We start from the raw sequence: 14554 nt of genomic DNA, 5'->3' as shown, positions 1-14554 counted from the left end.
GGTCCACTGGAGAAGGAAATGGCAACCCACTCCAGTATCCTTGCCAAGAAAACCCCATGGAACGTATCACAAGGATAAAAGAGATGACGCCGGAAGATGAGACCCTCAGGTCGGAAAGTGTCCAATATACTACTGGGGAAGAGCAGAGGATATTTCCAATTAGCATCAGAAAGAGTGAAGCGGCTGGGCCAAAGCTGAAAGGACACTTAGCTGTGGATGTGTCTGGTGGTGAAAAGAAAATCCGATGCTGTACAGAACAATATTGTTTAGGAACCTGGAATGTAAGGTCAATGAATCAAGGTAAGCTGGAGGTGGTCAAACATGAGATGGCAAGATTGAACATCGACATCTTGGGAATCAGCAAACTAAAATGGACAAGCATGGGCAAATTTAATTCAGGTGACCATCATATCTACTACTGTGGGCAAGAATCCCTTAGAAGAAATGGAGTAGCACTCATAGTCAACAAAAGGGTGGGAAAAGCAGTACTGCGGTACAATCTCAAAAACGATAGAATGATCTCAGTACGAATCCAAGGCAAACCATTCAACATCACAGTAATTCAAGTCTATGCCCCAACCACTGAGGCCGAAGAAGCTGAGGTTGATCGGTTCTATGAAGACCTACAACATCTTCTAGAACTAACACCAAAAAAAGATGTCCTTTTCATCATAGGGGATTGGAATGCTAAAGTAGGAAGTCAAGAAATCACCGGGATAACAGGCAAGCATGGCCTTGGTGTACAAAATGAAGCAGGACAAAGGCTAATAGAGTTTTGCCAAGAGAACACGCTGATCACAGCAAACACTCTTTTCCAACAACACAAGAGGCGACTCTACACATGGACATCGCCAGATGGGCAATATCGAAATCAGATTGATTATGTACTTTGCAGCCAAAGATGGAGAAGCTCTATACAGTCAGTCAAAACAAGACCTGGAGCTGACTGTGGCTCAGATCATGAGCTGCTTCTTGCAAAATTTCGGCTTAAATTGAAGAACGTAGGGAAAACCACTAAACCATTCAGGTATGACCTAAATCATATCACCTATGAATATACAGTGGAGGTGAGGAATAGATTGAAGGGATTAGACCTGATAGACAGAGTGCCTGAGGAACTATGGACGGAGGTCCGTAACATTGTTCAGGAGGCAGCAATGAAATCCATCCCAAAGAAAAAGAAATGCGAAGAAAGCAAAGTGGCTGTCTGATGAGACTTTACAAGTAGCTGAGGAAAGAAGGGAAGCGAAAAGCATGAGAGAAAGGGGACGATATAACCAACTGAATGCAGAGTTCCAGAGAATAGCAAGGAGAGACAAGAAGGCCTTCTTAAATGAACAATCAAAGAAATCGAGGAAAACAACAGAATGGGAAAGACTAGAGATCTCTTCTGGAACACTCAACAGTGGCCACAAGACTGGAAAAGGTCAGTTTACATTCCAGTTCCAAAGAAGGGCAATGCCAAAGAGTGTTCAAACTACCGTACAATTGCTCTCATTTCACATGTCAGCAAGGTTATGCTCAAAATCCTACAAGCTAGGCTTCAGCAGCATGCGAACCGAGAACTACGGGAAGTACAAGCTGGGTTTCGAAGAGGCAGAGGAACTAGAGATCAAATCGCCAACATTCGCTGGATCATGGAGAAAGCAAGAGAATTCCAGAAAAACATCTATTTCTGCTTCATTGACTATGCTAAAGCCTTTGATTGTGTGGATCACAACAAACTCTGGCAAATTCTGAAGGAGATGGGAGTACCAGACCACCTTACCTGTCTCCTGAGAAACCTGTATGAGGGACAAGAAGCAACAGGAAGAACCAGACATGGAACAACCGATTGGTTCAAAATAAGGAAAGGAGTACGACAAGGCTGCATATTGTCGCCCTGCTTATTTAACTTATATGCAGAGTACATCATGAGAAACGCCGGGTTGGATGAATCACAGGTCGGAATTAAGATTGCCGGGAGAATTATTAACAACCTCAGATACGCAGACGATACCACCCTAATGGCAGAAAGCGAAGAGGATCTCAAGAGCCTCTTGCTGAGGGTGAAAGTGGAGAGTGCAAAAGCTGGTTTGAAACTCAACATTAAAAAAACTAAGATCATGGCATCTGGCCCTATCACTTCCTGGCATATAGAAGGGGAAGAAATGGAAGCAGTGACAGACTTTATTTTCTTGGGCTCCAAGATCACCGCAGACGGTGACTGTAGCCATGAAATTAAAAGACGCTTGCTCCTTGGGAGGAAAGCTATGGCAAACCTAGACAGCATAGTAAGAAGCAGAGACATCACCTTGCCGACAAAGGTCCGCATAACCAAAGCTATGGCTTTCCCAGTAGCAACGTATGGCTGTGAGAGCTGGACTATAAGGAAGGCTGAGCGCCGAAGAATTGATGCTTTCCAACTGTGGTGCTGGGGAAGACTCTTATGAATCCCCTGTACTGTAAGGAGGTCAAATCAGTCAGTCCTAAAGGAAATCAGCCTGACTGCTCATTGGAAGGACAGATGCTGAAGCTCAAATATTTTAGCCACCTAATGCGAAGAGAAAACTCACTGGAAAAGACCCTGATGCTGGGAAAGATTGAAGGCAAAAGAAGGGGATGGCAGAGGATGAAATGTCTAGATAGCATCACTGATGCAATGAATATGAACTTGAGCACACTCCGGGAGACAGCGGAGGACAGGAAGGCCTGGCGTGCTATGGTCCAAGGGGTCACGAAGAGTCGGACACGAATTAATGACTGAACAACAAGTAGTCATCCTTCTCTTCAAACAGATCTTGCAGGTCCTCAAATATTATTGATATTTCTTAATCTATTCCTCAGATATTGTTGGTGTTTCTTAATCCATAATCTACAATGGAGCACGTCAGCCCTAATTTATCCTAATTAAATAGGAGGTTCAGAACAACTTTTGAGTGATGATTAAGCTCTGGCAGACTAGCCCCGGAGCCCAGCCCCCCTGCTACTATGCAGCGAGAGCTATTCTTCCAAAACTTCCCCCAGAGCTGCTCCTGCCCCCCCCTTTCATTCCAGGGGAGAGATAAAAAGGTTTTTCAACCTTTTAAAAAGCTGTTTGAGATAGCGTCCTGTGGAGGAATGCTGCAAGGGCGACACTGGCTCCGACCAGCTCCCTTCAGCATCTTTTCCAGTCACAAACCTAGCCTCATCTTGATTGACTGATGGACAGGACCAGTCCTGCAGTCCAAATAATTGCTATTAACCGTGGTAACCACCTATGCACAATCAGACAAATTCACATCAGCAACACTATCACGTATCCAATTCCTTCTGTGCATGAAAGCAGGTTTTAGCTTGGTGGTTATCAAGGCACAGATTATTAATTAATACATGAAATACAACCAGAAGTCTTGTTTGTATTACAGATGTGTTTGGAATAAGAAACTGCCAAGGACAAAACTTCACAGTATGAATACAGAACAGTAATTAGAAAAATGAGTTCCAAGAGGGCAAATGTAAAAGCCAGATAGCAAATTAAGTGCAAAGCCATTTTAATCAGAAGCATCTCAGTGAGAAGAGGTGTGTAATGAATAACATATAGTGAAATTATGATAGCTAATAAATAACTAATAAAAGAAGCATTGCCATAATATCTGATTCTGCATGCATACTATATGAACTGGGTTTTCCAATGGAAAAAGCGGTATTTTAAAAAAAGGAAATCACAGGACAGGTTTGTGAAGTAATTACATTATGCAGTTGTTTCTTTCTCTCAACCTGTAGTGATGAAATATTCTTCTTGGGAAACTACCAGGCACCCTAAAGATGTCATGTAAATCCTCCAAGGTTTAAGCCTCTAGCTTAAATCAGTGATACTTCAGTTGGTGGGTGTTAATCTTGGTTAAACCTGATACTCCAGGAGAACCGAGGGAATAAAGTTGTCCTGGAGGTTCATAAATGCCAGATGTATTTTGCATCCACTGGGAAAAACTAGGACACAATGAAAATCTTTGTCCATGTAAATCCAGTCCCTGCAACACATGACGCCACAGCAAGTGTATTTTAATTTCAAACCTTTGCCATAAATAGAGATGGCATGTGTGATGCCTCAGATTTGGAAAAGGAGCTCAGTTGCATATTTCAGTGCAAATCACACAGTTCTCAAAACTTAGGAGAGTCTTAGCACCACAGCTGAAAGCATAAAAATCACAACAACAATTCTGCTCTATGGTGCAGTGGACTACCCAACCAGCTCTTGCAGGCAATGTTCCATATTCATGGCTAAACTCTGGCCCATCAGACTGCTCTAAACTAGAGCCATCAGAAACAGCTGAGTGGACAAACAGCCGAGTACTATAAACCTGCATATCAATTGTGTGTTGTCCTTTCCTTCATTCACTGGGGATATTAGCAGGTACTGGCTTGCACATTCCACCCCTTGGATAGCTCCTGAAAACCACCCCACTGACACTGGAGCCACCAACCTCCACTGTATTCATCTGATGTTGCTTTACCATGCCACAAAAAGGAGGACAAGCATCAGCCATGCAAGCCCTGTGACACTATCTTAAATTGAAATTTAAAAGGGCTTCCAGTATACGGCATATTTAAACCTTCGCCAGCCTTCTACACAAACAGATTTAGAAGCATAAACTTGTTCAAAAATATGTCTAGGCAAGTTATTTTAAAAAAAGGTTTCACAATGATCTTATTAGGGTTTGCTTACTGTCACACTGATGTTCTTTTCCCTTTTGGCTTGTCATAACTGCTATATTACACTACAAATACTTTGTGTTCATTTCATTACAAAGGAAATATTTTCTTCTCTCATGGTTTGAAAGCATCTTCCCAGTGCATGGAATCTAAATGCCACCTTTGCTTCACTCACTCACAACATAGCAGGCATTGCTTTTTTACTTTGAATACTGTTTACTTTTAGATTCTCATATATGCAGTAGGTTCTAATCCCAGTGCCAGTCGAGTCATCCTTCACACACTTTTTGATTTCCCAGATGGGGACAGGGAGAGGCACGAGGAGATGCCTGACTCAGCCAGCACTGGAAAGAACAGCTCTTCCCAGCATCAGCAAAGTCCCTTGCCTCTCTCAGCATGGAGGAAGACACAATGGATGGGTGGTGACAATGTCAGTGTACCCAGCCACACCCACTGATGTCGCCCGGTCTGTGGAGGGTCTGGCGGGGTCAGTTTGGCCCCCATTCTATTTTTGTTCTTCACCACTGATTTACACAATCAAAAAATAAACATAACTTGTGCTATTTTCACTACTGTTCAAATATATAGTTTGTAGGCTCATATACCTGAGCATGTGCGAAAAGCAGCATTACCACCACAGGCAAGGACCTTCCTCTGCAAAGGCCCTCTGAGCTCTTGAATCATGAGTATGGTTACTTGAGCCAGGCTTGATATAACTCATTCTTTACCAGGAGTAACTGAAGTGATTATGTCCCTTATTTATCCACCGCTAGAGAAGAGGGAACTTTGTTAGCTGCCACTTGCCAGCGAGTTCAAAGAGACTTTCACTCTGCTTCTGTTGACCAAGCCCTCTGCTGTTTCTATTTACCTGTTGGGTTTTGAACTTTGCTACTTTTCTCTAATGTATTTATTTCTTATCTCTACTTGAGTTACATGTTGCTCTCAATCCATGCTCCTTGCACACCTGTATTCCTTGTTATTTCTTTGCCTTGCTCAGTCTTTTGTACTGTTGTTCCTCAGTTAAAAATGTATGGGTTGCTATGATTTATTGCCCCCCAGGTTCTTAATCTTTCCTTTCTAACTTTGAGTCCTGGATTACCTTTTTCCTGCCTGTTTCTCTTCAAACTTTTATTCCTGGTTATTTTAATATCCATGTTGACTCACATTCTGACCCTTTTGTTCAGCACACATCTCCTTCACCCAAAGTTTTGACTCTAGTCTTCCCTCCCCATTGTCCCACACATCCAACTGATCACAACTTAGACCTGGTCAACTCTTCACAAGCTGCATCTCTTATCTTGGCTGTTCCTTTTCCTCTTTCAGATCTTGCTCACTTTAATCTCCTAAGTTTCATTCTTCTTTCACCCTGAGTTTTCAAACCTTTTCAAAATCATCATTCTTTACCTTGATCAGTCCCTGACTTCCCTCCTTCCTAAGCTTTTCTTGTCTTTCCCCTCAAAATGTCCAGGTTCTGCTGCTACTTCCTGCGCCTTTTCCTATTCCCGGACTCCTTTACTCCGAAGAATTTTGTTTTCTTCAGCATACTCCTTCCTCAACTTCACATCTCTTGGTCCTGCATAGTACCTGAATGTTTTCCCACGTGGGGCAAATACCAGCTCCTATGGCTGCTATTAAAATTTGACAAATCTGCAGCACATCTTTTATCATGAATCTTCCACATCACATCTAGTTGTGCCTGGAGTCATGAAGGCTATTTTCCTTTCTTATTCTCCTTTATCTTTCCTCATCTTTTGATACAGTTGATCACTCTTTGCTTCCTAGTTCTCTTCATTATCTGGGATTTGGTGGTACAGCGTTCTTTTTTCTGTTAATGGCCGTTTTTCTTCTCAGTTTCCTCTCTCTATTGTAGCACCTCAGGACCTGGTTCTTGTGCTCCTTTTCTTCACTCTTTATATGCTGCTTCTTGGCATTTTTTTTCTTTTAGCTCACAATATAATTAAGCTGATACTATCCAGTGCAGTCTTTCTGCTCTCTCCTTCTCTCCCTATATTCATACTAATATTGTAAATATTCTGCTTAGATCTTACACACAACACAAAGAAGATAGAATTTATTCTATACCAACCCCAAACTTTCACTTTCTCTCTCAATTCGCAGTATTACCCTAGTCTTCTCAGCTGGTTCAGATCGTCAACATTATCTTTGATCCTTCTCTTTCTCAGCCCATACTGCTGAACCAGTTAAGTTCTGTCAGTTTTCTTCTTATAATATTTTTTTCATTTATCCTCTGTTTACTGATTCTACTAAAACCCTTTCTCAGACTTTCATCTATTCTGTGTTGATTACTGCAATGTTTTGCTTAGCTGTCTTCCTGGCTCTCAGCTCAAACCTTCTCTCTGTTCTCAACCCATCTGCTCACTTAATCTTATTACTTTGTATTTTAATTATGTTATACCTCTACATGCTGCTCTTCAATGGTTTCCCCGATTGTTCTGTATTAATTTTAAACTTATTCTTCTACCTTTTAAGTCTTTCATGCTGTTCTTCTAGCCTTTAAGTCTCCTCGTGGCCCTACCCCTTCTTTTCTATCTGCAGTGCTTTCTGTTATCCTTCTTGATCTCTCCATCCATTGAATGCTAACTTCTAAATCTCCCCTCTCTTGTGCTATTTTCCATATTTGTGTTCTTTCTTTGCCGCTTATGCATGGAAGTCTCTACTCTTAGGTATTCAATGGGCTTTCTCTTTGTCTTGTTTTAAGAACTAATTCGAAACACTTCTCCATTTCCTTCTTCTATTGGATCTATTTGATTCTTTTCTTAATGTTAGGCTAACTATTGTTCGGGTTTTACTTTAAGACTCTTAGGGCACAATCCTATAGGGATAGGTGGCCGCCTCCAAACTCAGAGGTGATTGCATATCCAGTGAAGAGCAGGAGCAATGCAGAGGGGATTGTCCCCTGTGCTTCAGCCACCCTGCATTCATGCTAGACAGCCGATTTCGTCTGCCTAGCTGCGGGAAATGAGAGCGGGGGGCGGGTGGACACCGGACAACGCATAGGAAGCATCGGAATCGCACTTCTGCCCTCCCCGCCCCCACGAACGCCCCGTTTTCGCCTCTCCGCACTCCTCTTACGAGCACAGAGCACAGGGCCGATCTGCGCTGCCTACAAGGCAGCACGGGAGGGGGTGCAGCTCAGGCTCTGAGGTCAGTTCCCAGGAACCAACCTATCCTATGGCCGTCTAGCTGCTGACTAGCAGCCATAGGATTGCGCCCGTAGTCTCACCCAGTGTGAAAAGTTTCTCTTCACCCTTCAAGTCCGCTCTCTTTGACTCTCATGTTTAAGCTTAATTTTATTCATGTATAGTGACAACTAGATTTCTGTGTTTTTATACCTAAGTAGATATTTATGAGTAATTTATAAACAATACTGGGTTGGCTCCACACTACATTAGTTGAACATAGTTCTCATTGAAATCAGTGGGATCTAAGTCTGGATCCAACCCATTATATATAATAAATGAACATGATGACAACGGTAAAACAAACTCTCTTAGGTATATATGGACTTAATTTTCTTGTATGAAATCCTTTAAAAAGATTTGGGTAGTTCAAATAGATATAGACTATGCCAGCATATCTGTGTCCAATCAGAAAACCTTCCTCAGATTTAAAATCCCAGGAAATGTTTTAAGTAGAAAACAAGAACAAGAGTGGAGTTGTTTCAGTCCCAGGGGAGGCTCCTTTGTAAGGGCAGGGAAGGCAGCACCCTGCCAACCAACCAGAGCTCATGCCTCCTCCCCGATCTACAGTGTCCCTCTCTCTCTGCTTCCCAACCCGGTTTTCTGACGCAGCCATTCCTCACTCACTTGCTTGCCTCAACTTGCCCTGGCTTCCATTCTGGCCACTGCAGGAACTGGCTGCTCTGCTCATGCATTGCTGTGGCTCAGCCCCATGTTTGCATGAGGCCCAGGGAAAATAAACCTTGTGTTCTATGTAAAAAAACCCGACTGCCTTCAGGGAGGGCATCCTGGAAAAATGCTTTGCAATTTCCCCCCACGTGGGTGTCCCCCAGAGCAAAGCAAGACACCACTTTTTGGTGCTTAACTGGACATTTGCTACTGACACACCCAACTAATCCCGAGTGTGCGTAATTTAAGTTTCAACCACGCAATCCTGGTGTTGTTGCTGCTTTTAACTTCAGAACCTGTATAGTCTAAGTGCTGTGAGCGGCTCACTCCTTGGATACTAGGTGCAGGACAGCAGAGCAAGCTGCAGCAACTGGCAAGGCCATATAAGACTGTGTTGCTTTGGCAAACGTGGCATTGTGGAGGGACCTGGGGCCCAGGCTACTCAAGAATAGAGAGAATTTGGAGACTGCAGGCACTCCAGCAGAGGGGAACTTAGGCTGAATGGCTTATCCTGTGTGTCCCAAGAAAGGAAAGATAGGGGGCACGGGGGAGGGGGGTAAAATAAACAGTGAATTCTCTTTATTGCAGTAAGGCAGCAACACAAACAATCCTTCAGAATCTGTGGCCCAAAAACTTTACATAGCTTTCAGTCCCAATAAATTGGTTAATTCATGCGGCAGCCAGAGACAGGGTTGTAACCCCAGCATTAAGTTCTAAGACAATAATCCAAACAAGAGCCGGAACAGGCAGTCTGTTCTGGCAGTTTTATCCAAGAAAGGATCCCAAGGGCATGGGATTCTAGGCTTACAAGAATCCTGGGTTCAGGAGTATATTCCCAGACAGGATCCCAAGAGTCTAGGCAAGCCAAAAGCTCGGGGCCCAGGTGTAATCCAAGCAAAGAAGTTCCAGTAATAGACACATTGTACTCACAAAGCTCTTTGGCCGACACCGCAGCTTTTAAATAGAGGCAGGGCGCCTAGAGCAATTTTCCAGTCCATCTACCCCTGCAGGGAAATTTTGCCCATAATCATGAACTATGCCTAACTGGGCATCTCTCTAGTCTGTTTAGTTGCCTTCATTGCCAAGGAGGCAGGCCCAAGCTCCCCACTTCCTCAGCTGAGTCTCTGGCCTGGACGTTTCCCACAGGAAATCTCTCAGGCCCTTGCCCTTCAGGCGCTTCTCCCAAGGCTGAATCCTGCAGCTGGGAAGGATGATCAAACTCCTCCAGTCTGCCTCCCACTGGGAACGCAGGCATAACCAAGCTCTCACTCTCCTCAGATTCCACAGCCTGAGCGGGCCCTAAATCAAACCCCTCCATGTCTGAGTTTGAATCTTCCTCCAAGGCCATAGCACCAGGGACGGGGAGAGGCATAACAGATCTCTCTCCTACATCTCAGAGCTGCAGCTGCATCCCAGTTCCATTTCCATTGCAACTGCTGCTAAACAGTAAATCTTCTCCCAGACCCCTTTTCTTCTTTAAGTACTAGAGAAGAGGAAGTCAAGGATAATGTCCTATGACCAAAAAGCAAGTAATGAAGGGAGGGGGAGGGAAAACACTGCCTTGCTGTGGAAGACCTGCTTGAAGGCACATGGTACTTGCTGAGGACAACCTGCTTGAAAAAAAGAATATAGTGCTAACGAATCCAACTTTTCCCAGGCTCTATCTTACACTGGCTGAAGTGTAACAATTGGATTACAGTGCTGCTCTCCACCACCCACCTTTCCGTCCCTGCTTTTATGAGTACTTTCTTATCTCCCCTCCCTGATATTCCTTCTGTTTCTCATTAGGTTTGCTTTGGTGTTCAATAGTAGATGCTTGAATGTATTTTGACCCTTACGTTCTTGAAGAGATTTTTTTTTAAAGCAAATGCCTTGTAAGGTGACTTTGCTTGCCCATGAATGTCCTTCTTGGAATTTACACAGCAAAGCTACTTCAGCATATAATATGGACTGGGGCAGTTTTTGTACTGGGTAATTATTAGTAATCTTTTTTTAAAATGTAAAATAGCTGGATAATTGGAGATGCTACCTTTGGGGATTTAACAAATAATATGGGGCTCATCACACCACTTTTTAAAAATGATGTATGTTCCCATGTGAGAGTCTGTGCTATTGTGGGAGATGTTGTGGCAAAACAAATCCGACTTAGGTGCAAACTCTTGTACAGACATACTATTATAACTTGTAAACAAACTCAATAAACAATATTCCAACCTATCCTGGGGGCTCAGGTCAGCTAACAGCCATTTACCATTCAGTCTATACACATGATTTCAGAAGCTAAGAAGTGCTTCAGTCAATAGATCCTTTGACTGTATCCTGTTAAGAATAATAGCAGAAATTACAAGATGAAAGAAGACTGACAAAAGGTGGTGTGGAGAAGAGAGAGGTCTTGCCTTCTGCCTTCATCAGTGACACTAAGCTGCTGGATTTGGAAATGTACCCTGAAAGCCAAGGTGATCCTTCCAAGAAAGAAGAAGAGGGAGAGAATTCTCAAGAAAGTGATATTTGCCATATAATGGGTATAAGAGCACAAGAGGGTTACAACAAAGGATTAAAAGCCTAGGAAAAATTTAGGTTCTATCTTCCAAATTAAAGACATGTTAATGTTCAGTTAGTGTACCCAAAAATTATCTCTGGCTTCTAGTGACCCGGGACTGACTGTCTTGAAATACAATAAACTACGCTACATAAATTTAGTTCTTGTTTTTAACAACAATCTCTTGCACTTATACCCTCACTGAGATTCTCTCCATCCTCCAGATTATTACGTTCCCAGTTCCTGTTTCTGAAATCTAGCAGGTCAGTATTACTGATGAGGGCAGAAGCCAAAGCGTCCACTTTAAATGATCTTAAGATGATCTTTCTTTTTATCAGTCACTCTTTTTGCCCGTATGAGAGCCAATATCCACATTCCTTAAAACAGGGATGTCGAACCTTTTTCAGCCTGAGGGCCAAATCCAAATTCGGAGAAGCTCTGGGGCTGCATTCCAGTGGTGGGTGGGGCCAAAGGCAAAAGGGGCGGAGCCAAAATACCAGCCTATTTCAGCTTCAAAGCCCTTACTGCCAGTGACTCAGCCTTTAGAAGAGGCAGTTAAACCTTTCTGAATGGTACAGAACTGCAAAAGCAAGGAAACCACCACATCATCAGTGGTCGGGGGGAAAGGGGAGAGATCATGATCACCTGGGGAACCCCAAAGGGCTGGATTGGGACTGCAGGCTAGCCAGATTTGGCCTGCAGGCCTGAGCTTCAACACTCCTGCCTTAAAGCAATGGTTCTCAAACTGTCTCACTTCAGGGAATCTTGACGCTCAAAGAACCTTTGTGCAGAAATGGATATTCAGAAATGGTGCATCATGGGCATGAAAACTGGCAATATGTGGGGTGCTTGAATTGTGAATATGTGGGGAGAGGCTGCTATGTTATGATGGGGAAAGTCATAGAATGCCCTGAGTACACATACAGCCATGTGGGAAGATGTAACTAATCTGGAAAGATTGGGGGTGGGCTTTTTATAAGAGTTATGAACTTCCAAACCACCAGCTTCACCTGCTGTTACCTATGGCTGTACCTATCATTACCTCCTCTGTCTTCCAGCCCCAATGGGCACCAGCTGCCACTGCTGACTCCCTTATTTCTAGAGTGCTTTCCCAAGAAATAGAACATCAGAGAATCACAAATTACTTCATCACTAATCATCAAATTGTTAGGAACTAAATATTAAGAACACTTAAAGAATCAACAGGAAGGACTCTCATAAAGCCCAGCACCACCACAGTTGTATGTGATAAAAGATGTCAAGTACCAATAGTCTTTGAATTAAAGTTTCACATGGGGAGAAACTGTAGAAAGCCTAATTTCCATTTTACACCAAAACAGTTAAGTATGCTAGCTGCAAGTTTGGGCTTTCCCACCCTCCCTCCTTTATCCCTGTGCATAGAGGAACATGTGCTAACACATGTTAGATTGCTAGCATGTTATGTGAAAGGTGTTGATAAAAATACACGTGGAATCCTATTTCACATGTGCATCTCTCTCCGTGACAAGTCCCACCGTGCTGAAGGAAAACCATGAATTCATGAAGTTGCCTTATTGTTCTATTGGTATGATTAGAGACCATTAGAGAACCATTGTGGTGTAGTGGTTACAATCCTGGACAAGAATTGGGAAGACCCAGGTTCAAATCTCCACTCAGCCATGAAGCTGAATGGGTGACCTTGAGCCGCTCCCTCAGCCTAACCTACCTCACAGGGCTGTTGTGAGAAAAGACATGAAGAATCATGTACATTGCCTTGAGCTTCCTGAAGAAAAGGTGGAGTATACATCTAATAAAATAATAATGATTAACCCACCATTATCTATTCTTTAGGGATGTATCGTTTTTATTAAAACCATTCTGTATGCGTTTTGCAGACTGTCAGGCATCTTTCGTTCTGTTATCCACTCACTGACAGAAATGGATTATTTTAGGAATGTACAAGAATAGTAATGGCCACCAATTTGGATGGCTTTAAAAGGGGATTGGACAAATTCCTGGAGGAAAAGGCTATCAATGGCTACTAGTCCTGATGACTTTGTGCTGCCTCCAGTACCAGGGGCAGTGAGCCTATATACACCAGTTGCTGGGGAACATGGGTGGAAAAGTGCGGCTGTGCTCATGCCTTGCTTGCGGGTGCCCAGACGACAGCTGGTTGGCCATTGTGTGAACAGAATGCTGGGCTAGTTGGACCCTTGGTCTCATCCAGCATGGCTCTTATGTTCTTATGAGAATTCTGTTCCACTTGCGCTAATGTGCTAATATCCCGACACTAAATTCTGCAAAAAGTTAAAAAAAAGTTCTGCAAGTCCCCACAACTTGGAAAAAGCTGGTCTGCTGCAGAATCCTCACATCGGATTAATAGAAATCTGACCTCATTAGAATCCATTGCAGGTTTCTCCAACATCCCTACTCTTCTTACTGGCAGAGACTCTTCAGGTAAAGATTTTCACTGCTCTGCTACCCCAAATCAGAACTGCAAGGACAAAGCCATCCCAAATATTACTACACTGAAAACAGTAACCAGTTTTTGAGCATTATCTGTTTTTAAAACATACATACAATAAAGTAGATTGAATTGAAAAGTGTGTGTGTGTGTGTGTGTGTGTATCTCTCAAGAGGAAAAATACACTGCTGAGGGTTTGGGTTTTTTTAGTTGAGAAAGGAATGTAGAAGTACCTTTTGCATTCAAAGTTTCTTCTTTTATTTTTATCACAGTTTCTTGGCCTTTGTTTTCCTTTTTTCCAGCTATTATAAAATCAAGATAACAGAGAAAAATAATTAAACATGAGTAACTGTCAATATATCAGAGCGCAAACATATATGACGACACTGCATTCTGCAAGAAATCAACAGCCAAAATCTCATATTAAATGTTTAGGGAAAACATGCAGAGTTGATGGTAGAAGAGGATGAACAAAAAGGTGGGCCTCTTTGTGATAAATAGAAAAAAGAAATATGTATTATTGGTTGGGTGAAATGCCTTTGGTTTTACTCTTACCCATTTGGCATTTTGTTTTCTGCTTGAAAACACAGTAACTTCCCTGAACACTGAGATACTAGAATGAAATGTGGTACACATGTTCAGGACACAAATATAGGTTTCGAGTTTAACTATCAGCTCAACAACATGTCTGTTTTCAATGAAGTCAGGAAAGGAGTCGGGAGAAAATTGCAATGCAGTCTCTCCCTCTCTCTCGAGCACTGAAATAATGGGATAAAACATGGTATGTACATTTATGACACAAGTCTCTTTGAATTTCCAACACCAGCTCAACCTCTGAGCTCATTTTAGAGGAGGGGTAATTAAAGATACTAAACACACTGTAATGCACTATCTGCCTTAAAGACTGAGACATTTGAATAAAGGTTATCATGCACACTTAAAACATAGTTTTAAATATATAGTGCAAAACTATATAAAAACACTGACACATTCACAATAAGCTTTTTTAAAGAATTAGAAGTCCTACTA

The 14554-nt window shown here is 42.6% G+C and overlaps 2 protein-coding genes across 5 annotated transcripts in view; both read right to left on the bottom strand.

Moving 5' to 3' along the window:
* The window catches only part of DHRSX (dehydrogenase/reductase X-linked), a 193196-nt gene that overhangs the window by 129539 nt on the left and 49103 nt on the right, over nt 1-14554 (bottom strand). The window contains exon 3 of the mRNA XM_084844282.1: nt 13759-13827. Within this exon, the coding sequence (XP_084700408.1) occupies nt 13759-13827 (69 nt within the window). The remainder of the gene's footprint in view (nt 1-13758; nt 13828-14554) is intronic.
* The window catches only part of ZBED1 (zinc finger BED-type containing 1), an 88236-nt gene that overhangs the window by 24579 nt on the left and 49103 nt on the right, over nt 1-14554 (bottom strand). For 2 of the 4 annotated variants that reach the window (XM_084844276.1, XM_084844280.1), the window contains exons 4-5: nt 13759-13827; nt 13454-13555 (exon numbers count right to left, since the gene is read on the bottom strand). The gene's annotated coding sequence lies outside the window, so the exon portion shown is untranslated. The remainder of the gene's footprint in view (nt 1-13453; nt 13556-13758; nt 13828-14554) is intronic. The other 2 variants (XM_084844278.1, XM_084844279.1) reach the window with 1 other exon arrangement.

Source organism: Heloderma suspectum, chromosome 3 (genome assembly GCF_057233095.1).
Source record: "Heloderma suspectum isolate Gila_16-S chromosome 3, 16-S_ref, whole genome shotgun sequence".
Classification (NCBI taxonomy): Eukaryota; Metazoa; Chordata; class Lepidosauria; order Squamata; family Helodermatidae; genus Heloderma; species Heloderma suspectum.
Note: the sequence above shows the minus strand (reverse complement) of the source record. Positions and strands in the feature narration are given on the sequence as shown.